We start from the raw sequence: 24,460 nt of genomic DNA on the forward strand, positions 1-24,460 counted from the left end.
GTCCTTCGCTAGTTTACCATTACAGTCTCTGCATGCTGTAGGATTGTTAGGAAGCTATAATCATTCCCTATGGTGTGACCAGCACAAACTTGCCCCCTCTCCTTGATTGTAGGAGAGTAGGATCTGCTTACTATGGTTACCCCCACTTTTTGCTGGTGTTTCACTGTTTTTCGACTTTAGTCTGGCTGGGACCCGGCTAACCAGGACCCCAGCCTAACTGCTTCCTCTCTAAATGTATTGCATGTACTTTAGGTACACTCCAGATTGGTTACTGGGTTACCCTTGTGAGTCCCTGGTATATGGTACCTTAGGTACCAAGGACATAGGTACCCCATAGGCCTACCAGGGGCTGAAGCATGTATTATGCCACCCCTGGGAAGCCTTCTAAAATGGCACCACAGGTCTACTACTGCAGCCTGGGTAAGGTGGTGCATGCACCCCTTACTAAGATATAGGTTACCTATATCTACCTTTAATGACACACATATAAACATATAAGTCACTCCTATGGCAGGCCTTATAAATCCTGAAGGCACGGTGCTAGGTTTTGTGTGAGCTTTCGGAATCTATTCTCTGAGGCTGTTCTGTGATACAGCAATACCATATACTATTAAGTGAATTATAACTTTGCGGTAAATGCTAACTTTGGAATGGTTGCATAAAAACATGTAGTGTTTGGAATCCTATCCCCGCCAGTCCTGACAGTGGGGGTAGAATTCCACCCTTCTAGAGGGAGAAGACATGTACACACTTACCTGACCGGTAATTGTTTAAAAGAGCCCCAGCATCACAAAATGGATGCTGCAGCCACAGGCACGAGTCTGACCTCCTGCTGCTGGACGAAACTCTGGCAGGGGAGGCCTGAACAATAGGTTTCCGGTCACAGGGAGGTGTAACCACCTCCCCAGACAAGCTTTAGTGTATTGAGGCTGGGTGGGTGCCTTCAGTGAATGCTTTTCAGACAGTGTTGGGGCCACACTTGGTGTCCCTGTGCATACCCCAGTTCAAACTGGTTGCAGGGGCAATCCGTGCCTGCTCTGGTGCAAAACAGGACAAAGGGTAAGGGTGTAACCACCCCCACCCTGGGTACTCCCCTAGGTGGGACCCTAGAGTATTCCAAACCCCTAAACTTAGTATAAGTATAGGAACGCAGTCCTTAGGACTTTAGATTATACCTGGAAGAAGCTCTGCAACATATATCCTGGAACTTCGACATTCTATTTCGACTAGAAGATGGAAGAATCTCCCTTTGGGTCAAGGAGTGACTCCCCTGTTCAAGCAGTCACCAAAGAAGCATCTTGCTGGTCTGCATTTCCAAGGCTCCCGCCAGATCCCGAAGGATTTGCAACACAGGACCCGGACTTCCAGACATCTCCGAGGCTGACACGAGATCACAGAAAAGCTGAGACCCGCAGCCATCACAAGAGACGTGGAACCGGAACTCCTGGACACCGTGCACATTTGCAAGTGCATCTACTTCCTGAGTTTTCCCGAAATTGTGCATTGGCCTACTCGTAGTCCAAGCCCTGAGCACCATCTGCACCAAAGATTGTGGGCCTGCACTCCCCGAGTGTTCCGTGGGCCCGCTTCTAGCATTTCTGATCGAGGCTCCTTGGCGATCCCTGGTCCGTCGACTGGTGGGTCCCCACAAAGGTAACTCTTTTGTTTCTTGGGCTTCCCTGGTTGCTCCAGACGTGCCCTGACTCCCCTCCAAAGGGTGAGTCCCTCAGACTTTGCTGGTCTGCTCCGAAGCCGATCTTTGCAGTCTGCGTGGGTTGCTGTTGCAAAGGCTTATCGGGTCCAATTTGGATACCGACACCGCAGCACTCGACATCCGACGTGGGACAGCTCTAATCCAGCTCCTGGTTTTCGTTGATGCCTCCTGGTCCTCGTGGCTGAAGAGTCAAGTTTCACCTTTTGCACCTAAAATCACCCAACATCAGTGGGCATCTGCTCATCGCCTTCCTGGTCACTAGCTAGTGACCCAGACTCTGTCCTCTCTGCTTTCAGGTTCTTCAGATCTCCGATCCACCCTTGGATCCATCCAGACACTTTCCACTTGGTCGCCTGCAGCACTGTTTAGCAGCTCACCATAGGAAACGCCAACGAAACCCGACAAGAAAAGAGACCTATGCAACAGTCTTCCCTTGTTGAGGTAATGTGAGTACTCTGGTGCTCCCGTGGGTCTTGACTCTCGAACTGTCAAGGGGTGTACTCCTACTCCACTCCTAAGTGTCCCTAATCTTTAAAAATCTAAACGCAACTTTATCCATAGAAGTCAATGGTGATTCGCGGCTGTGTTTAGACACTGCACGCGTCCCCCGTGGGTCTCCTGCTCCACTACCTTGGGTGGTTCCTGGTTGCCCCAGCGGTTCTACAGGCCCTAGGCCTTGTCTCTGTCTGTCGTGGTTCCTATGCCACTTACTTAGTATATGGTTTGTGACACCCCTAGGGCTAATCATATACTGTGCTAATTTACTGTGTGCTAAATAAGTTTACTGTGTGTACTTTTGCCTCTAGCTTCATAAAGAGACTAGAGGGATGTGTTTAGATTGAATACATATATTTTATATATATATATACCTGGTGTGGTTCTCCTTTCATTTGGTCATTCACGAGATTATAGACTGGTAAAACAAGCTGCTTTACATTCTTTCAAGACTGAGCCTGAAGGCTGCTCTCCACAGCTACCACTAGGATAGCTTTCTATATAGGTTGTATTTAAACCTACCATCAATAAGGGTCGTTTGGACTGGTGCAAGGTGCCCACTAGAATAGTGGACAGCATATGCCAGGCCAACTTCTCACACTGAGGAATTAAGAAATTTTGAAATCTCTTTTCACAGATAGTCCACAATGGTTAAGATATGGCCTATTACATTTAATGAGCCGATCTTGATTCAGACTGTGTGGGCTTTACTATAGGCACTGGGGTTGTGATTCGCCCTCATCGATGAATGCACACCACAGGTTACTCCGGTGACATGTAGACATCCTTTATGGATATGCCTTTTGATTATTCCAGGCTATTTGGAGACAGATTTATCTTGGAGCACTTCAAAGGTAGCCATTTTATGGCCTGCTCCTCAGGGTTGCTAAATCCAGCCTGCCAGTTCCATCAATAGTACTGGAAATTCAAGGGTTACTCCAGAAGCCTGCCTAACTGCCAGAAGCAGTTATCTCGGCCTTTTCAGCTACCTATCGCACTCATCACTACCTCCTCCCCAGCTACACAGTTACTGATTTTCCCTTTGGGAGTCAATTGTGGTGGATAGCGAGCAGAATATATTTGTATCTGTCAAACTGTCATGCAATTACTTCAGACCAGCAGGTTCGGCAGATTGTTCGTCTTTGGTGTGTCCTTATCTTTCTGTGCAAACAACCCCACCAAATACTCTTGTTTTCACTCGGACTTTGTCAGGACATGCCTCCATTTTGCCAGAGCAGTTCAGTTGTTGCTGCGCAGTGGGGCGATAGAGAGAGTCGCCGAGAAGGAGAGGGTCAAATGATGCTACATCTGTTTATTCCTTGTGTCCATAAAGGATGGGGAAAGAGCCCTAGGCTTATTTTGTTTTTCGGTTCTTGAACACCTTTCTGCAGAAAGACAAATTTAAGATGGTCTCTCTACCCAAGGTCCTCATTGCCGTAGGTCCTGAGAATCCAATAATTTCCATGGGCTTGCAAAATGCATGCTTTCTGGTACCTGTTCTGCATTCCCACATGCATTTCTTCTGCTTCGATGTGGGGCCATAGCACTTCTAGTTCACTGTCCTGCCTTTTGGCCTCACCTCAGTTTCTCAGGTGTTTACCGAAGATGGTGGTTCCAACCTGTCTTCACGGCTCAATGTACATGTACTCCTGTACCTAGAAAACTGCCTGTTGAGCGTGGACTAGACACAACCAGTCAACGACAACCTCTGGAGGGCACATCTTGCTGTTATCTTACCTGGGTTCTCTATAAATTACCAGAAATACCATTTGGACAGCGATTCCTTTTATCAGGGCCTTTCTAGAAACTGGTATGCAAAGGTTTTTCGCCCTGCAGCGAGTCCAAGATATTCACTGTATGATCCCTGTATTTCAGGCTCTTTTCTGTGAACCATCCTGAAGCTTGTTGGTCTCCTGACCTTATGTATCCTGATGTTGCCCAGTGCTAGTTGGTGCATGCAGGCTCTGCAGTGGCACCTCTGACTTCAGTCTGCTCAGCACTGGGGTGCCTCTTGGACATAATCCATGTGTCAGATGAGGCAGTCCGGGGCCTTTAATTGTGGATGAAGGACACCAACATGACTTGAGGTAGTCTTTTCCCCCTTCCCCATCCAGAGCTCATAGTGTTGACAGAGGTTCAATTCTGAGATGGTAATGTCACCTAAATGAGGTGGAGAATATAGGCCACTGGTCTCTGTTAGAACAGAGGCACCACATCAATTTTCAGGAGCCACATGCTGTCTGGCTGGCTCTCAAGGCTATTCTGTTTTCCATCAGAGGCAGCCATGTGCAATTTCTGACAGACAACATGACTGCAAGACAGTATTTCACCAAACAGAGCAGTGTAGTGTAGGTCACTTGTGTTGTGCAAGGAGGCGCTGTGGCTGTGATGCTCGCTGACCCATTAGTGGATTTCCCTAACTATCAACTATTTAGCAGGATCCCTAAGTCGAAGGTGAACAAGCTCTGCAGATGGTGTCTAGCTGACTACAAATGTTGTCTGCACTCTTGTGTTTGTTCAAGGCATATTCTCCCAGTGAGGTGTGCATTGGGTAGTGCTTTACACTGCTGCCAAGATCACTCATTCTCGCGAATTTTCCGCTTTAGATTTTCAGCATCAGATTTCCCAGGGATACACGTTACACCCATAGTAGGATTCTGGTCTCCATACACTTTCCTGCCTCCAACGCTGCATACCAAGGTTCTGAAGAATATCAGGCCAACAGGGCTATGCTCGTTCTGAAAGCCCAAGTCTGGTCTTGGAGGTTCATGTACTCCAATCTGCTGAGTTTTCTGCTCTGCCCCGCTCTGTCTACCACTTCAGGAGGACCTCCTCTCCAAACTTCCACAACCTACATCTCCATGAATGGGAGATTGAGCGCAATTAGCTGAGTGGATTTGATTTGATTTTGGAATTGGTGGACGATTTTATCCACTCTCCTCCAAGTTTGTGATCTTGTGTGAGGACCATCGGGTCAGTCTGCTTCAGGCAAAGCTTTCTGATATTCTCATATTTGTTTTATCTTTGGCCAAGCAAACTTTTGCTGTGGCACCAATTAAAGTTTATTTGTTGCTCCATCTGGCCTTTCACTGTTTTCCCCAACCAGCCCTCTCTGTTCAAAATACCGGTTATGATGCATTTTTGAAAGGGGCATGTATACTTGTTTTCTCCTGTGCCTTTTAATATGCTACACTGGGATGTTAACTTCTTCCTTACATTATTGGTGGGCACGCCTTTTGAGTCTATGAACAGCTGTTCGTTGAGGTTGGTTATACCAGAGACTTTCTTCCTAATTTCTATAACTTCTGTGTGTCATATCAGTGAATGGCAGACAGTGGCAGACATTGCAACTTCCCTATAACAGTCTTCCCAGACAAGTTGGTACTTGGGACTTGGCCATCCATTCTCTAGAAATTGTTGTCACTCTTTCTTATGGGACAGTCTATCACTCTTTCGGCTTTCTTCCCTTTGCCATATGCCTCTTAAGAGGAAGAGAGGCTTCACTGGTTGTATCCCAAGGCAGCCATTATTTTTTATATGAATCAGACAATGGCACCACAAATGGACAACCAAGTCTTTGTTGGATTTTCTTAGTGCAAAGGTACCACAAGTGGACAACCAAGTCTTTGTTGGATTTTCTCAGTGCAAAGAAGGGAAGGGTAGTCAAGAAGCAGACCCGTTTGAGATCAGTCTTCCCCTTTATCAAGACATGCTATGCCTTGACCAAGAAGGAATCTCCTGGGATCCTTCAGGCTCATTCCACTACAGCTAAAGCTCTACCACTTTAGCTAAGGATGTTCTGGCACTGGTTCACTGACTGGCTGACATCTACATCTTTTTCAAGTCACTACTATATTGACTCACAAGCCTCCAGGGAGGGTCATGTTGCCTGCTCAGTCCCTTGAACATCCTTTTGTAAAGTCCACCCCTCAACCCACCTGCTTGGAGAGTACTGCTTTTGTATCTATTCAGAATGTGGGGAATCTGTGGTTAGAAGTAGCCTCCAGTAGAATCTGTTACTTACCTTCGGTAATACTGTTTATGGTGTATCCTCTTGACTGCAGATTCCTCACTGCGCTATCTTCTCCCCTTAATATGGAGTGGACTTCTCTTTGCTAATAAGGTTCCATAGGGGCACAAAATGCTTGTTAACTGAGACTAGTGATCAGCATGGCACTTATGTGCAGCTTCACACCATCACTTCCAGAGGTGGACGAAACAAGTGTTGGTGCCACATAATGGCATGTCAGAGCAATTGGAAAAAAGTTAATGGATCCTTTCCGGTGGATTTCAGGTGAGGCATCTGCATTTAGATAGAGTATCAACCAGACGGAGCATTATTGAAGTTAAGTAATTTGTGTATCCAGCACCTCACCTTGTCAACCATATGTAAGTCGACCTTGTGCTAGAAGCAGAGACTTTCACTACTGAGAAGTAGGGACTCCTCCAGAGCGCCATGCTTTCCCTTCACTGAAGTGTTTAACCACATTCCCTGACCAGTACAATCCCCGTTTTGTATATCATTCTGCTCAGACTCTATCAGGATGGCAGTGCATTTCCTGGTGAGACATCCTAAACTACTACTAACATTATTCACCTTGTGAACTTTCAGGAAAGCAGGACTGGGCATAGAAATATTGGTTTTTCTCCTGCCATTAGACTTTCTCACCACATACCATGGGGCTCTTAACCTTGAATTTATTAGCCAGGTTCACAAATCCTTGAAGGCCTTTTCCATGCCCTGTGTTGTGCTCAATTCCAAAGTATTCCCAAAGTAGTATTGAACCAGTGTTGCTCAAACTGTTCTTGAATGTATTCGGTGCAGACCCAACCACTGCTTAAGCCCTTAGTCCTAAAACATATTTACAGAGGTGGATAGAAGAATAATAAAGGTCCAGTCAAGGCTTGAGGTGGCACAAATTCCATTCTATAATCATTCAATTTTGTCTGTCTACAAAATATCTGAGTGCTATTTCATGCATAGTGGGCTAATAAAATATCGCCACATTTATCATTGTTTGAGGGCATGTTAGAAATGTGTGGTGACCATGTTACAGTCCTGCACCTTCAAGGGGACTCTGAATGAGCCATATTTCTTTCAGCTTGAGGAAGCATTGTTGACAATAGCAAGTCCTATTTAATGCAGTGACTTTAAGGAGGATCACACATCCATATGTCAGCCTGAAGCATCCGGTATCAAGTCCGCTCCTTTAGGAAGTTCCTTCAGGGGAAGTAAAAATATCTAGAAAGGTATTGTGTAATCTTTTTCTAAGCATTTTTGTTATGGGTTTAGACCTGGGCTCTCAACCTGCCTTCTGAATTGACACTTTATTATTATTTTACTGTTCGATTTTTCCCTTTGAAAAAATTGTGTTCTCTTACTTCACTTATTTCTGTACTGTCATTTAAAACTTTTTAATAAAAAAAAATGAAAAGTAAGCATTATAAACCCGATTCAATGTTCAAGGCTTTATCTGTGCATTGTTTTTATTTCCATGAGTTACGTAGGCCTGGGGAACACTAGTTGCCGTAATAACGGAGTATCACCTTGTTGAGAGTTTGTTGTCTGAGAACAATGTTGAACTTTTTATCCATTCGGATCCTATGTTGAAATATTACTTAAACTGAATTTTACTATTTTGCTGTTTTAAGGCATTTCTATTTTGTTGCAGAGTTAAATTAAGACTCTTTGTTACATGTTGGCAAGCCTTCAGTAAGGTGTTATGTCCCTGAAAATGCTTGGATAATAGGCTTCCTGATCCCAGTCTTTTATTTACCAAACTGGGGCTTGGGAATATTCATCATGTCTGCTGAAGAGGCTAAGGGAAGATGTAGCTTTCCTTATGAAGCACCTTTCCTTCTCCCCGTTCTATATGAAATGTTTTACATTAGACCGATCAGTGTATGGACACGTATACCATATGTGGTAGTAGAGTAGACATGCACAGAACACTCAGAAGAGAGACATTGTTAAGAAAGGTTTAAGTTAAACATCTTTTTAGATTGGTAAAAGGAGCCCATCGTGTAGTCTTAAAATGAAGATTATTTTTGTATATGAATGATATAACTGGGCTGAATGTTGTCAATAGGTTGTCATTTAGTGAAGTAATTTTCAAACTAAGTTAAAACACAATACAGTGAGTTGACTTTGTTTTGTTCCAACAGTTTAGCACAAAGGGTAGATTACAATAATTTTGAAGTCAAATGTTGCAAAGCTGTTCAATTGAGTCAAAGACCATGATGAACATCTGATTATGGCATCTTTATCAATCACGCAAACAGATGGATGAAATAGTCTATATGAACCACACCTGAAGCTTTAACAAATTCAATAAAATCTAGGCTTTTATGGCCCAACAACTCACCAACAAACACGCATCTAATAATACCTCACCAATCAGCTTGCTCGGATACCTCACACTATGTATGGGTATTCATGCACATACTAGACCTCTTCTGTCGGGATCATCAGATGACAAACTACAAATATAAAAACACAATGTGCAAATGCAAACACAGAAACACATGCCCTCTCAAACAATGACAGACGTCCCACACTAATGCTATAGTACTCTATCGGAAAAAATATGTACTCCTTATGTACGCAAACTTATAGCCACTTGCGTCTGGACCTGCGCAAGTAGCAGCATTGCAACCAAATGCGAATCGTAATTATTAAGCAAACCCTGGAGGACATGAAAATGGCTTACAAAAGTTGAAAGACCGTATCATCAAGACAAAATAATAACCTACTACTTTAGTTCCAGTCCTAAGGACTCACAGCGCCCACTAGAATCCCACTTCTGTCACACCAGAAGATGCACATAGCAGCCCAACAATACTTTGAATCACCAGAGCTCAAAGAACCCAAGACCTTTTTTTTTCCAAATAGCCCTTTAACTAAAAATATGAATACCGCCACTGTACAAATAGATGTCACTTACCGCTTATGTCAATTTCATTATTTCCAGCAACATCCCTTCCAACAGCAGTATACCCTACCGAGTATTACTGCGCTCTACAGATATGCATATCATATCAACTACAAGAGAACGGATGAACGGATTAACAATCCTAGTCATTGCATTGGTTATGAAAAGGTTTCCTGTGATGATAATGGCATTCCTACTTTAGACTCTTTCTAAACACCTTTATGGCTTGTTTTGCCTTTTGTCTGCATGACTGGAGCTGCAACAAGTGTAACAAAAACAAATACATATATCCGGTCATTCCAAACGAAATAATTTTACTCCAGATAGGAGGTATCAGGATTTGGATTACTCAGCATTCGATGAATATTGGTAATTGTAAATGAAAATAAAAAATCTTAAGTGAAAAAAAACCTGCAAAATAAGCACCAATAATGTGTGACCCACTCCCTCTTTTCTTAATTTTTCCAAAATCACCATTGTAACTTAATTTAGAGTAAATGGCAGAAATGAGTTATTGGTCGCCAATATGTAGTTAAAGGTGGGGCCTTGTTTACAAAGGAAAAGTATTTTATGTTTTGCTAATAACTTTGGCACTGTTTGACGAATCTTCGTGTAATTTTCAAAATGTGTGCAACACTCTCCTCAGCTGCTGTCTTGAAAGTTTCGGGGTGATCCTTCAAGCGGGGCCCAAGAAAAAGGTGGATTCCCAAAACAAGTTTTTCCCATGCAAATTCCCATAGTGATTTCAAACACGACTACAGCTCAAACTGCTGAATTACACCCAATTTGGCAGAAATGTAGCTGTTAATGCTCAACGCAAACTTTTTGTCAATTAGTGTAAAACCGTACAGTAGTTTTTGAGCTATTAAACAAAATCCAGATTTAGATATAGGAATGTGAATCCTTCGAGGATTCAACAGTCACCATGGTGAAATATGATTGGCAGCCAATACTTGAACCTGGAAATGTTGTCTGTCATCTTGGGTCTCTGCTTAAGCTAAATCCCAGAAAAAGAAAAGGGGCGGGATAAGAATCCTCTGACCCCAAGCCTTGTTCTTGGGGTCCCAGAGGGTTCCCACCAAGGCAAAAAAAGACTTATTAAAAAAATTGCAGCAGAAATGTGACAGAGCTGCGGATCCGCTGCAAAATTAAAAAAACTAAAAAATCAAGCAAGGTGTCGCACGTTGCGGGGTTATAAGTTATAGTTTGTTCAGTTAATAATAACTGCTGAGTTTCTAGTGTTTTGTGCATGTGAAATCTGAGCCTAACTATAAGGTTCCTGTAACCTTTGGTTTTTTTCAGTGAATTTCTAAGATTTTTTAAATTCTATTACCTAACTTTAACGTCCTTGTAACCTTTTGGTTTTTTCAGTGCTAACTTAGCCGAATGAGTAAAAGGTCTTTGAATGTGGATTAAAGTAACTATAGTTGGATTTTTTGTAACCTTAAGTCACACCTATTTAACCACATGCCAACGTTCACACCAGTGGTATTGTAACCTCTAGTTTAATAATGTAAAGTAGGGCATTTTGCCTGTTGTTATTGCTCAGTTGGTCATGCCTTTCAGTTTAATTATCCAGAAGAGATAGTACATTTTTCACATAATGTAGTCCTTCGATATATGCTGATGAAAGTATTCTCTTTATTATACAATCCAGTTTTAAATGTAGCCTGCATCATTTTTTTTGTTTAAATCTTTTAAATAACAGTTTTGCAAATGTTTTAATAAAACATACATCATTTGGAAAAAGAAATAAAAGTGATTGCCAACAGCACGATGCACGATGCCCAACATTAACAGGAAAGACAGTTATGTATATTATGGCGAGCACATCGAATCATGAGTCAATATCCCTAGACAGGGCGGAGCAGTGCTGCTAAGTCACACCACTGGGTGACATCCAAACGATTTAGGCATAGTGCAGTTGGAACCCAACTGGGGACATAGGGAACAACAAAATGAGGACAACATAAGCCAAGGAAGGGAAAAGGAAGGGAAAAGGGGAGTCGCTTGAGACCTGCTGCCACATCTAGCCGGGGGGCAAAGCTGTCAGAGACTAGTGGAAATGAAGTTCTAGATCTGAGGGGCTGTGTCAGCATAGATGTCAGTACTAGTCATCACTCGCGCCAGCTGGGGGTGTACCCTGAATCCTGTCCCCAGGTAACATGTTCTGGTCCACTGTGCGAGTGATCATTTCCTGAAGCTTGGAAACCATTGTGTCTCACTGAGGCGCTAAGGAGAATTTACGAACTCCAAGCAGGTCCTCTCTACGCAGCGTCACTCCCTCCAACCTAGCCCAGTTAAGCAGGGATCTGCACCAAGCAAGCGGGTGAGGCGAAATGTAGCCTGCATCATAGAAGAGATTTGGTCAGTATTCTTGTTGATTGATTAATTTGAATGACAAAGGGAAGATGTGGGATTCTACTGAGTTCCTTACTAGATTATCTACATGAGAATAGTGATAGACTTCCCATGCAGCCTCTCACTTCTGAATCAATTGGTGATAAAAGAATGTATAGATCATGGTCATTGTGGATTTATAGTGTAAGTCCTCATGAGTGTCACTGACACCACCCATAATTGACACCCAAATGTAAAACTTGTTTTTTCTTGGAAGGTTGCCCATTCCATCCACTGGATGGTGAAATAATTCACAGAAGTGGGAATCTTGAATGGTCTCAAGCTGCAAAACGGTTTGACAGTAAAGTAATTGGTTTAATTTAATTGCACTTAATCAATCTATGACTGGATTCAGAAAATATTATAGTTGAGTATATAGCTCAGTTAGAAAAATTACTACTTGTATCACCACTTGCAGACTACTATACAGTAGTAGGACTTGTCTTGTGCTCTAGAAGTGGAAATGCCTAATCTGTCTCCTACCCTAATCTGAACATCCTCTTATGACCATGCTATTGGCAGACTCAAGATAGTCAATCAAAGAGTTACGCACTGTGGTGTTCTCAGGAATTGATTAGCAAAACAATAGTGTGCAGCCCCTATGCCATTCTGTGTGTTTAGTTAATTCTTGTTTCATTTAAGATTAGTGAAATCAAACATTTGTTGAGCGCCAGATTGGGCACTAGAGAATTGTTCTGTCTCCTTCTAAAGGACGGACATTAGTTTTCAATATCCTACTGTTCCATAGAATCACTAGAGCACTCTGAAATCTTTCTTAGTTTTTCATTCCTGTCTACAACTTTGAAGATGGTGGAATGGCCATTTTTAGTTCAAGGATGTTTTTGGACCATCGTAGGTTAGCCTCGGAGTGAAGTGCCTCACTTATATAATACCATCCTGAATGACAGACAAATACTAATACCGAATGGGAGATGATTAGTTAGAAGGCCAAACAAAACGTTTCCGACTTCAAATTTCATACTCCAACTCTTGCATTTTAGGTTACACAACCAAGTCATTCCTGAAATATATATTTGTTACCCCATTAAAAATCATTTATCTAGGCATGCAAAACCAGGGCTAATGCATCTTATAAAGGGTTGAGATCAAGTACATCTCCTCTGCATTACAATATATGTAACTGTGAGTAGAAGAATCAGATAAGGTATCCCTCCCACAACATTGCTTGGTCTTCTTGATCTCACTTGGACGTCAGAGATGGGACCAGAAGATTTATTGACCTGGCTCTTTTTTTGTGGCCCAAAGGAGGCGTGCCTCAGAGTATAAAAGCTAAAACATGCCCCCAAAACCTACTTACTACGGCAAGGTTTTCACATGTGACCCATCTTTAACTGCATTAAGTGGCACTGAAATCTCTTAAGTAATACCACCAAACTGGCAACTCTTAAATTGGTAAGTCATCCAACACCAGAGGCGGCAAACTGGCAGCAGCCAATTCAGGACCATGAGTTGTCTGAATACAGGAGGTTGTGCTTAGTAAAAGAAAGTGTCACTTGTACTGATACTTAAGTCTTAATGGCCTTGTCTAGATGCAGTAAGTTGTCATTTGACAACCGTTATATAACGTCTTAACCGCAGCTGCAATTCCGCCGCGGTGCGGGCGCTCTAAAGGGTGGGCGGCGCTGCGTCAGCCAACGGTCGTTCGCAGCACCAGGGAGGGAGTGTACGGAACGGGTTAAAGCATTCTGAATGAGGGTGATTTTTTTTATTATTCAAGTGGTAACACACTATTTCTTAAAACCATCTGAAAAGATCACTTGAGTTAATCCTAAAATAAAGTGATCTTCATGCAAAGAACCCAGAGCTCAAGCTGTTTCATACCTGAGCAAAATTGGTTCATGCCCGGATTATTTCCTATGCAACAGTTCATGGATTGACATAAACCCATCAGGACTAGATTCTTTTGTTATCTGATCTATGCTGTCCAACAATGGGGCCAACATCCAGGTAGATTACCTTTGATTTTCACCGTTCCACCTTCATAGCCCCATGTAATGTAGTATCCCACTGGTCAGCAATTGTTGAGATACAGAGGGATAAATCATGCAAGGAATGCTTTGGAAGATGGCTACGTTGTAATGGAAATCTTTGTTTGCAACTGTGCTCTCATTAATTGCATACTTGATTAAGCCTTCGGTCCATTCTTAGGGAGACAGCGTTTACTTATGATCATAACATCTTTAATTTGAAGCTTCTTAATTATACGTCATATTCTTTTAAACCTACCTACAACCATTTTACCAGATAGTCTTCATTTGATCCAACCCTTAATTATTCATCTCAAGTCATTTAACAAAATGTCTGTAATTGATTCTTAAATTCTGTTGGGAAATGTTGAAGGTTGTGCTGCAGAGAGCTACCTTATTCCAGTCCGTCAAAACGGTTACAGACAAAACTGTTACACAATGAACAATGTCCTTGTGGAGCAGTTGGTTCACTGTGCTCTCTGCAAGCGATGTGTAAGCTATACGCTTGTTTAAGTGATTTTAAAATATTCTTTGGTTGAGTCTATAGAGGTATTTGATGGCCAAAGTTAAGCTACTGGAGTATCCCGGATTCTTTCCTAAATTCTTTTTATCACCTTGTACTCCTCTTTACAACGTGATCTGTACCTGGATGCAGCCCAAGGCTGTTTAGAAATTTCCAATTGCGAGGAAAAAAAACTAAGAGAGGGCTGAAGCAGGGGGTTGTTTGCATCCTTTACTTTCAGTTTTTACATGACAGATAGTAGGTGCACTTGCTAAAGTTTGCTATTTTCTACTGAAATTGAATGATTGCCATTTAAATTTTTTGCAACACGCTGAAACACCATTTTGTTGGTGTTCTTACAGCCTTACATACTTAAAACATTCAAAACCATCTACAAGTTAATGTTTTTGAGTCCATGGTAATGGTCTTTCAACGTAGCATCTGCCCCAAATGCATGTTAATGATTGGTCAACTTTATAACTATCTTTGTTTGAAAAAGCAGACGAAGCAAAATTTGTATTTAACTAACTTGAGAAACAAGTTGAATTCGATAATTTATGTATTTAAGCATTGCTACATTTGTTTCGAAGTTCCTACAGTTCCTCCAATCATACCTTGGGTTTCAGCAAAATTGATTCTAATGCCACCCTACCACCACATTGTATTTCCGTCCAAATTAGGCATAGTCGCTTGAACATGCACAGGCTCCTGTTTTTAAGACTATACTTCTGTTGCTGCAGTCACTCTCAGGTTCAGAGATATGTTTGCAACTAAATGTATTGCACCAAGACTTTAATGTTACGAGATACTTTCTGGCTGCTTCTTTTGGACTGAATTGTGCCCCTAGTGGAAAACTAAAAGTGCAATTGTGGGCAGCGATCAGAGATTCCACCGGCCAATTATGGCCACATTACTGTTTGAGTATCTGTGGTTCTCAACCAAATCTAAATATCCAGGTTTTTAAATCACTGGCCTTTAAAGTGTTGATAACTTCGCATATTCATGACTATGAAGATTTGACAGGATGGATGCAAGGTTATTGGAGATATTTATATTTCCTTTTCTTTCTCTCAGTCTTATACCAGTCACGTGGTAGGTATGCAAGACATAGCTGTATTCATTTACTCTTTGCTTCCTATTTACAAAGCAAAGTCAAACTGGCCTGCCACACGCTTACTAGTCTTAAATGTTACCTGTGCCTATTAAACAAAGAAACTTGTGTACACTTACTGTTCTGTTGCAAGATAGAAAGAAATTGTTTAAGTCTGCATTTAAAAATTATAATTGTAGAGCATGACCGGCGCCCCACATGCTTGATGTTTAGTAGCCAGGAGTTGATCATGTCCAGAAGGATGATTAAGTTTGTTGACATAGCTTTAAAATTATTGGTTGCCCCATAAAAATGCACTTCCTCAAACTGAATTGTAGACCTTTGTATTAGCTAATCTACTGTGAAGACTTTTCCTAACGCATAAACATATTTTTGTTCTTTTAAAGGAAAAGGATTTGAAACAATATATGGATGATTGTGGCAATATTATGAGCATTCAAAATGTCAAGGTAAGACAAACTAATGCATGTGTCTAATAATGGTCTAGAAGCTACTAAGTGCTTAACATCTGAAATGTTGAGATTACATTTGGCAATGCTTTGTGGGCTGCTGGCCTACAAAATGTAAATTGCTGTGATTATTAATACTAGTGATCCATCATTGTGGCAAGAAAATGAGTTGATTCAAATTCATAAGAAAGGAGAAATAACTGATCAAACATCCTATCAGCCCAAGTACTGCTGGTCAACCTTGGAGACATTAATGTATATAGACTATTTCTTTCCTTGACACCGTGGAGTTTAGGGTCTCTACTGGAGTATCGTGTTTAAACACTTACAATTGAAAAGTAGGGCTACTGAACATGAGTGATGTCATATAGTCTCAAAGGTTAATGGAAATGTTGAAAATTACTGTACATCAGTCGAAGAGCGTATGCGGTACCTTATTTACCTGGTGGCACCTTTGTGGTATCCCCACTTGAGGGGATACCACACAGTTCTGTCTGTCAATTAATTGTACATTGAAGATGATGGTTTTAGGAAATATGCAAGTGTTATTTAGGCAATAGGCTGGCAGCTTGGCGTGTTTGGTTTGTACCGAGTGGTGAGACATGCAGCTTCTCCCTGAATCTAGAATGTTGAAGACGTCTGACTTTGTTTGATATTATAATAGCCAACCTAATTCTGTTACTCTTTTCTCCTTTAAGCTACCCTACACAGGTCGATATGAAATTCTGTAAAACCCCTTCAAACGCTAGTACCTGTACTGCAGGCTTAAATTCCTAGAGATTCCAAAAATGTAATTTCTTCTGTAGATCCATTTTTTAGAATAACAAATATGGGATACATTGCTGTTGATAATTATTAGTGGTTGAAAGTCCGTGAAAAATAGGATTTATGGAAATACAAATACCCAAATCCTACTGTTGGTCGGAGAATTTACCTACAAAAAGGTTACAAAGTTACCAATTTAGCACAAGCTTGCTATTTCCTGGTGTGGATAACATTTAGTTATGTAATGGATTACAAATTAAGGATTACGTTTGCTAATTTAAGTTTGCTAAGCTACTAGAATTAATAGATAAATTAGCATAATACTTCTACCAAACCTTAATAATGTTTTTGTAACGATGGATTTTTAGCTGTTTTAAAAACAGTTCAGTAAAATAAGTGTATAATAATGTTAACTGTGCATTTTATAATTCATGTAAAGATATTGTATTGTATTGTTTCTATTATAGGCCATGTATTTAGTGTTTTATTTGATTACTGTAACTAAGACCTGATGATTAATTCGTTTGCAAATGTCTTGAGACAATAGTGGTGTGTTGTACCAAATTTGCAATAAAGATCTAAAGTTCATTCGTGAAACGTGCTTGGTATCATAAAGCATTGCTTCTGGGAAAGTTTACACATGAAGGCTGCAGAACATAGAAATATTAGGAAAACGTCACTAGAAAGCTAGGTTGTCAGAAAAGCGCTGATAAAAGAAGATTAAAATTGAAGGCTTCTTTTATGTGGTGGAGATATATCTCCCTGTCTCTTTCATACATTTTCTTTAAACTAAGAAATGGGTCACCGAGCTGGTTTTTATGGAATACATTTGTCCAGACTTTTGCTGGAAGCCTTTTCTGCTAATACGATTCTGTGTGGCATTGTTGCAGTGTTCACAGGAGGTATTTTAACTTTTGATATCTAAGAACGTATTCGATCATTTTCAACCTTTGAAAAAATATCCGATTGTTGATGAAGGAGACTGCATGTTCCAGCTTTAAGACCCTTAACTGTAAACGTCAGTAGTATTATCATTTGAAGGCATTACACAAGTTATAGCAGAGCACTTCTACACTATGCATATGTTTTTCAAAATAGTGGAGATGAGTGAGTGTAAAATATTGCCCTTATGAAACAAAGCACAGCAGAAACCACTTTAGAAAAATAATCACAGTACAATATGCAAAAAAGTATAATGGAGCAATGCCCATAATCAGAGTACAGATTTCTCAGTGTCGCCAAAATGAGCAAATCGTTTTATCCAGTGAATGCATGAAGCAAACTTTTGTCATGGGGTTGTTGTCCACAATCTCTACGAACGGGGGCTGGAAGTAGGAGTGGAAGACGTGGTTTCAAGATCAAAATACCCTCTGATTTGTGCACACAGACAGTCTTACATGTTTAAGGGTATTCGCCAACTCCTCCACCTGACAAGTGCTGGCGTTCATTCTTTTCCATGGTTGGGAAAATTAATTTGAAATTACTGAGCAGAATTCCTCATCAGCAAATGTATGTGTATATATTTCCTCATTCCAAAATGGAATTCACTGAATTTTGATAGGTGTACATTTTCTAGGCCTGCTAAGGTGATTTTTGTGAATTTGTGAGTCATAAATCTGCATTAATTCAATGACATGAACCTGCAAATGTTTTTTTTCAAAATAAAATGTACACAAAATATTTGCAGCTTGAAAAAAATCTTTGCTTGACTGTTGTGCACATTTACATGTCCTATGACATAAATCTTGCTGAGGGGCTTGACTTCTGCAGCTGCCTCAACTGGGAAGGTACTGGTTTCGAGGGAGGCGTTGATGGTGCATGGTAGCTCCGCTGTGGAAGATGTGCGGAGGGCAGGGGTCCGTGGGGGCTCCTGAGTGAATACCTTTCATGGCCAATGCAGTGTCTTCAGTGGTGACTAGGGTCCAGGAGGAGATGGTAGCCTGACTTTCGTTGCTGGAGGGGGTGGAGTGAGTTCAGTGTCCTGTGTCTGTTTATCGAAGTTGTCGTAGATGATCTTATTTTCAGGTGGAAGTAGGAGCCGAGTTAGTTGCAGAGGTTCTGGGAGGGTGTGACGTCCGTTGCTTCGCTGGGCGGCTTCCTAGATTCCTGGATGATGTTGAAGAGTTCCTTGGAGTTGCTGGTGTTGGCATCGATTTGGTTACAGATGAAGGTCTTCTTTGTGGATCTGATGAGTTGGTGGTATTCTGTCATGGCATTCTTTTTTTTATAATCAATTTTATTGATTTTAAGATCAAAGACGCTAACAGCACAAGTATTTACCGCATTTGTGAGTACATACAGATTAGTGGATGGAAGCACTATCCTGACAAGTTAGTATTACAATTGTATATATAAGGGAGCTTTAATGTACTTGTTCCAATTGATTCAGCCATTTGCCCCAGATTCAGTTGTACTTGGTTGGGAATCCCCCAGCCTCGAAAAAGGTTCTCTCCTGTGTGGCACACCAATCCACTTCCCAGCGCCATTTTGCTATTCTTTGGGGTTTAGCTTGCGCCCAGGTAGCTGCAATGTCAAATTTGGCCACCGCAAGTGCTGTCCCGAAAAATGTTTTGTCTGAACAAGAACCGTCCAGGCCGTCCATCACCCCTAGGATAAGACGCACAGGATCATGGGAAACTGGCCAACCCAAGACCTGTGTAAGTTCGGACTCTATTGCCGTCCAATACGGGGCAAGGCTAGGACATGTCCAAGTTCCATGGTAGAAGTCAGCTGGTTCGTGGCCACAGCGCGTGCAATTTGGGGAGGGACACAACCCTGCTCTGTGTAGGCCTGCAGGGGTGAGATCAGCCGCATGCAGATCGTATATTTGAATAAGACTGATTCTGGCTGAGGTTGTGATAGTTTTGAGGGCCATAAGCTCGTCACACCAGTCTACCTCCTCCAATGCAGCCACCCAGCCCTCTCAGCGGGTCCGGAGTGGATCGAGAGTTGCCCGTCCATTGTTAACACTGGTGCGATATATTCGCGGACCCCCCTCCTCTCCAAGTTCCCCATCACGACCTGAGCTTCTAGTGGGCTGAATTCGGGAAGCGATGTGCCTGTTGAAAGGTGCGTGTTGAGGGCATGACAGAGTTGCAGATATTTATAAAATTGTGAGGCGTGGAGAGTATAGCGCCCCTTTAGGTCCCCTGAACTGTGCTAATGTGGTCGCCAACCCAAACATCGCCCAGCAGTGAGATACCTATATGGTCCCTTTGTTTGAACCCCGAAAGTGCCGCTACCTCAAACAGCCATGTGCTTTGCCAGGGAGGTGTGTGTTGGCTCAGTTGTTTGTCCCAACGTCTGTGCCTCAGAGCTGTGTGCCAAGCCACCAGGACTGCTCTGGTTATCGCCGGTATCGCTTTGGGTAATGGGCTCCCGTATAAGTATGCTTGTATTTAGGGGAACTCCATGTCTCTGAGCTCCGTTTTGTATGCCAGATCAGACCACCCCCCGGTGAACCAATCGTGATCTACAAGGAGCCGAATGGCAAGGTAGTATAGGTGGAGTTCGGTGTTACCCATGCCTCCGTCGAAGGGTGGGATCCTACAGCGGGCGAGAGCGATACGGGGCCTCCCCTCTCCGCATAGAAACATTCTGGTCACCCCATCTATCTCAGTAAGCCTGCTTCGTGGGAAGTGAAAAATGGTGTTCTGAATGATGTATAAGAAGCGCGGGAGGATCATCATTTTGAACAGCGCTATTCTCCCGAGTGGGTTATGTGGCAAGGTTTGCCAGCGCTTGAGATCCGCTTTGGCTTTATGGACCAACGGGGTAATGTTCAGTGCCCATTCCAACTCTGGAAGCAAAGCGACCCATATCCTAAATATTTGAATGACTGTCTCCTGATGGGGATGGTGGACTGCCAGTCAAAGCATTCCCTAGAGATGTAGAGGGGCACTAGAGTTCATTTTGCTGGGTTAAGTCAGTCCTGAGACTTTCTCAATAGCCTGGAGAACCTAAAGGCATCTAGGGCCAGAGCTGGCCGGGTCCGACAGGTAGAGCAGGAGATTGTCCGCATACAAGGTGATTTTGTCGGTGTAGTGGTTTCCCCAAGCCCAGCCTTGTATCTGGTGGTTGGATCGAATGAGGCAGGCCAAGGGCTCCATTGCCAGCGCAAATAGGAGGGGCGAAAGGGGACATCCCTGCCTCGTGCCTCTCTGAATTGGGAATGCCTTGGAGAGGGTTCCATTGGGGTTTGAGTAGAGGGCCCGGACAAGGTGTCGAAATTGTTATCCAAGACCCATCATCTGCAGGACGTCCTCTAAATAATGCCAGTTCACTGTGTCGAAGGTTTTTTCAAAGTCGACAAAAGGGTGCGTGAGATGGGGTGTAAGGATCTGGCGGTTGGCTAGGGCCAGGTGGAGGCGTCTTAGGCAGTGTCTAGTGCTCCGCGCTGGCATGAAGCCACATTGATCTAGGTGGACCGTCTTATGGAGAAAGGGACAAAGACGCTGGGCTAGGATAGTGGCATATATTTTTCATATCCGGGTTGATAAATGAAATTGGGCGGTAGCCCCCACAAATAGGAGAAAGTGGTTGGGTCTTGGGAATAATGACAATAGTCGCCATGTCAGTCTCCGAAGGGAAAGGATCCGGTCTCAGCAACGTGTTGGTAGAGGTGTATGAGATGGGGAACCAGGCCGTGTAGTATTCTTGGGGTAAGCCGTCGGTTCCCTGTGTTTCCCCGGCCTTCAGCAGGGAGATCGTGCTGGGTATCTCCTCTGAGGTAATGGGGGGGGTCCAAGTCAGCCACCTCATCCTCGTGAGGCGAGGGAGCTGGATCCCTGCCTGGCAGAGCAGAGTGGGAGGGTAGCCTCCGGTGCGCGAGCAGAGTACAACTGTGCGTAGTAGTCAGCAAATGCCTGTGTGCTTGCAGGTGAGGTGTGCTGGGTGGTGCCCGAGGGATCTTGAACTTCAGGGACTATTCTATTGGCTAGAAGGTAGGAAATTAACCGGTGTAGCAGGCTTCAGTTTTTATCGCCCCATCCGTACACTCGGACCACAGAGGAGCTCCACCCGTCATGGCATTCTTGTAAGTGGAGTGCTCTTCCGAAGTTTTGCTGTTTCTCCACTTCTTCTCGAGACGTCTGCAGGTGCGTCTGGCTTCTTGGAGGTTGGTGGTGAACCAGGGGGCCGCCTTGGGCCACTGTATGTTGGGGTTGCGGAGGGGGGCAAGCTTGTCTGACCAGTTGTTGATCCATCTGTGAAGTTCTTTGGCTTCAGAGTTGGCGTCGGTCGTGGTGGGGGGGTGGCTTTGCAATTGAGGGTGTAGTTGAGATGCTCCTTGGTGCTCTTACTCCAGTTTCTTTGCAGTGGGTGGGGTGCCGGTTTGGCTTTATCCACTTGGAAGGGAACACAGTAGTGGTCGGTCCAGATGGGTTGCGTGGTGTGACTGCAGTGGATGTTGTTGCCTCCTGCGAAGACTGAGTCATGGGTGTGTCCTACCTTGTGGGTAGGGGTGGTGACTAGTTGTTGCAGGCTGAGGTTGTCCAGGAGGGTGGCAGAGGTGGGGTCGCTGAGGTTATCGAGGTGGAAGTTGAGGTCTCTGATGAGCATGTAGTCCATGGAGGCAATGGCGTGGGGCACGATGAGGTTGGCAATGGTAGTGGTGAACGCGGTTCGATGTCCGGGATGTCTGTAGGCGAGGGTGCCTCGTAAGGCAGTTCTGGAAAGGGTCTGGAAGTGGAGGTGTTCGGTGGTGGACGGGGAGTCGCTTGTTCTGGAGGTGGTGAGTTGGAGGGAGCTCTTGTGTGCGATGGCGAGTCCTCCTTTTGGGGGTTGGGGGCGGTCCTTCCTCTGGATCTTGTATCCGACGGGGATGGCGGTGGTTATGTCAGGGGCGGAGGTCGGGTTGGTCCATGTTTCCATGAAGAAGGCGGCGTTTGGCAAGAGGGTGTCGAGGAGGTCCCAGAGCTCTACTGCCTGTCTGTGCAGGGAGCGCATGTTGAGAAGGATGCATCTCAGGGCTGCTGGCGTGGAGGCATCTGCCGTGAGGGTGGTGAAGGTTTGTCGGCAGGAGAACTGGCTGTGGGTGGTGGCTGGCGTAGACAGCTGGCAGCTGTTGCTCCTTCTGGGATTGAGTGCGAGGAGGGCAGCAATGTCGCAGCTGTCGGTGTTTGGAGAACCAGGATCCCTGGTGCTGTTCGCGGTCGAGTTGCGGATGGATGCAGACAAACTTGTCTTTGGCGTGCCAGCAAAATGGCTGCGCAGCGCACGCCATTTAATTGGGAAGGGGGAGGGACGCGCAGCTGGGAGGTGGGACTAACCAGCAGGGGATAGGGGGCAGCAGGTGCGGGAAGGAAACGGGCAGGGAGCACGCCAACAGTCCAGGACAACAGGAAAGACCGAAAAACAGATAAAAAAACACAATAACAAGACACTAACAAAGGTAGAAAAAACGTGTACAAACACAGAGGCAGACAGCAGCGGACCAGCAGAAGAGCAAGGCTCTCCCACTGGACCACCAGGGATGAGGCGCAGGTATGAGCCTGCGGATGAAGGAGGGCCTCAAACACTACCAGCTCAGAGGTCAACTGGGTCAGCGGCACAACAGCGGAGCTGGGAGAGAGAGCAGTTCTCTGACCGGGGGGTCCAAGATCTTGCTCTGACACCCGAGCAGCAGCCGCCATTAAATAGGGACGGTGGAGAGGGAAGCACAGCTTGTAGGTGGGAGCGGAAACCGGCAGGGGGCGCGGAGGCAGCAGCGACTGGAAGGAAACTGGCACGGAGGACACAAACAGGCCAAAACAGGAAAGACAGAAAAACAGATAAAAAGGCACAATCACAAGACACAAAAGGCACAATAATAAGGCACTAACAAAGACAGAACAAGCATTAGAAATGCAATCGGGCTCGGATTTATTTGAGTTCGAGCTAATGGCATTGTAAATGACAATGTCTTTTCGCCATGTGTTATGGAGTGTGTGCATGTGGTGTGTAGTGGAATTATGTTGGTTGAATTGTAATTTTACCAATGGTGGCATGCTGTGCTTTATATGAATGTTTAAAAGTAAAGTGTACCATACTGCGATTGCTTGGTGGAAAAGTGCACTGCCGGCTGGAGGTGTGTGTGCCTGGTGGAAGGGTGCACTGACGGCTGGTGGGTGTGTGCTTGGTAAAAGCGTGCTCAGATGGCTGATGGTTGCTGGTGTTTGTGCATGGTGAAAGCATTCATTGACGGCTGGGGGTGTGTTGTTGTGTGTCTTGTTTTCTGTGTACTGGTGAGTGTGTGGTGGAGAGTCTGTGGGGGTGAGCCTGGGGAGTGAGTGAGTGTGGTGACGAGTGTGTGGTGTTGAGAGACTGAGGTGTGTTGTGTGTGTGGTGTGTGTGTGTGTGTGTGTGGTATGTGTGTGTGGTGTATGTGTGTGGTATTTTCTGCACACTCACACACTGCCCCTACACATTCACACACTGCTCACCCGCGCACTCCCAATGTCACCCTGCATAGTCACACACTGTTTATCCTGCACACTCATTCTGCACACTCACACAATGTGCACCCTGCACCCTTACACACTGTCTCTGCAGTCACTCTGCACTCACGGTCACTCTGCACTCACGGTCACTCTGCACTCACGGTCACTCTGCACTCACGGTCACTCTGCACTCACGGTCACTCTGCACTCACTGTCACTCTGCACTCACTGTCACTTTGCACTCACTGTGTACTCACTGTCACTTGCTGTCACTCTGCACTCACTGTCACTCACTGTCACTGCACTCACTGTCACTCTGCACTCACTGTCACTCACTGTCACTCACCGTCACTCTGCACTCAGTCTGCACTCACCGTCACTCTGCACTCACCGTCACTCTGCACTCACCGTCACTCTGCACTCACTGCCACTCTGCACTCACTGCCACTCTGCACTCACTGCCACTCTGCACTCACTGCCACTCTGCACTCACTGCCACTCTGCACTCACTGCCACTCTGCACTCACTGCCACTCTGCACTCACTGCCACTCTGCACTCACTGCCACTCTGCACTCACTGCCACTCTACACTCACTGCCACTCTGTGCTAGACAAAACTGCAATATTATACACCTATTACCCAACAGCCCTGGGTTTTCGATTACCAACCTCTGGCAATGCTTTGT

General features: G+C 44.3%; 1 protein-coding gene across 5 annotated transcripts in view; it reads left to right on the forward strand.

Moving 5' to 3' along the window:
* LOC147692727 (cyclin-dependent kinase 17-like) overlaps nt 1–24,460 on the forward strand; it is a 600,938-nt gene that overhangs the window by 301,272 nt on the left and 275,206 nt on the right. For all 5 annotated transcript variants that reach the window (XM_086938922.1, XM_086938918.1, XM_086938917.1 and 2 more), the window contains one exon: nt 15,529–15,591. In XM_086938922.1, the coding sequence (XP_086795048.1) occupies nt 15,529–15,591 (63 nt within the window). The remainder of the gene's footprint in view (nt 1–15,528; nt 15,592–24,460) is intronic.

This window comes from Lissotriton vulgaris, chromosome 9 (genome assembly GCF_964263255.1).
Source record: "Lissotriton vulgaris chromosome 9, aLisVul1.2, whole genome shotgun sequence".
Classification (NCBI taxonomy): domain Eukaryota; kingdom Metazoa; phylum Chordata; class Amphibia; order Caudata; family Salamandridae; genus Lissotriton; species Lissotriton vulgaris.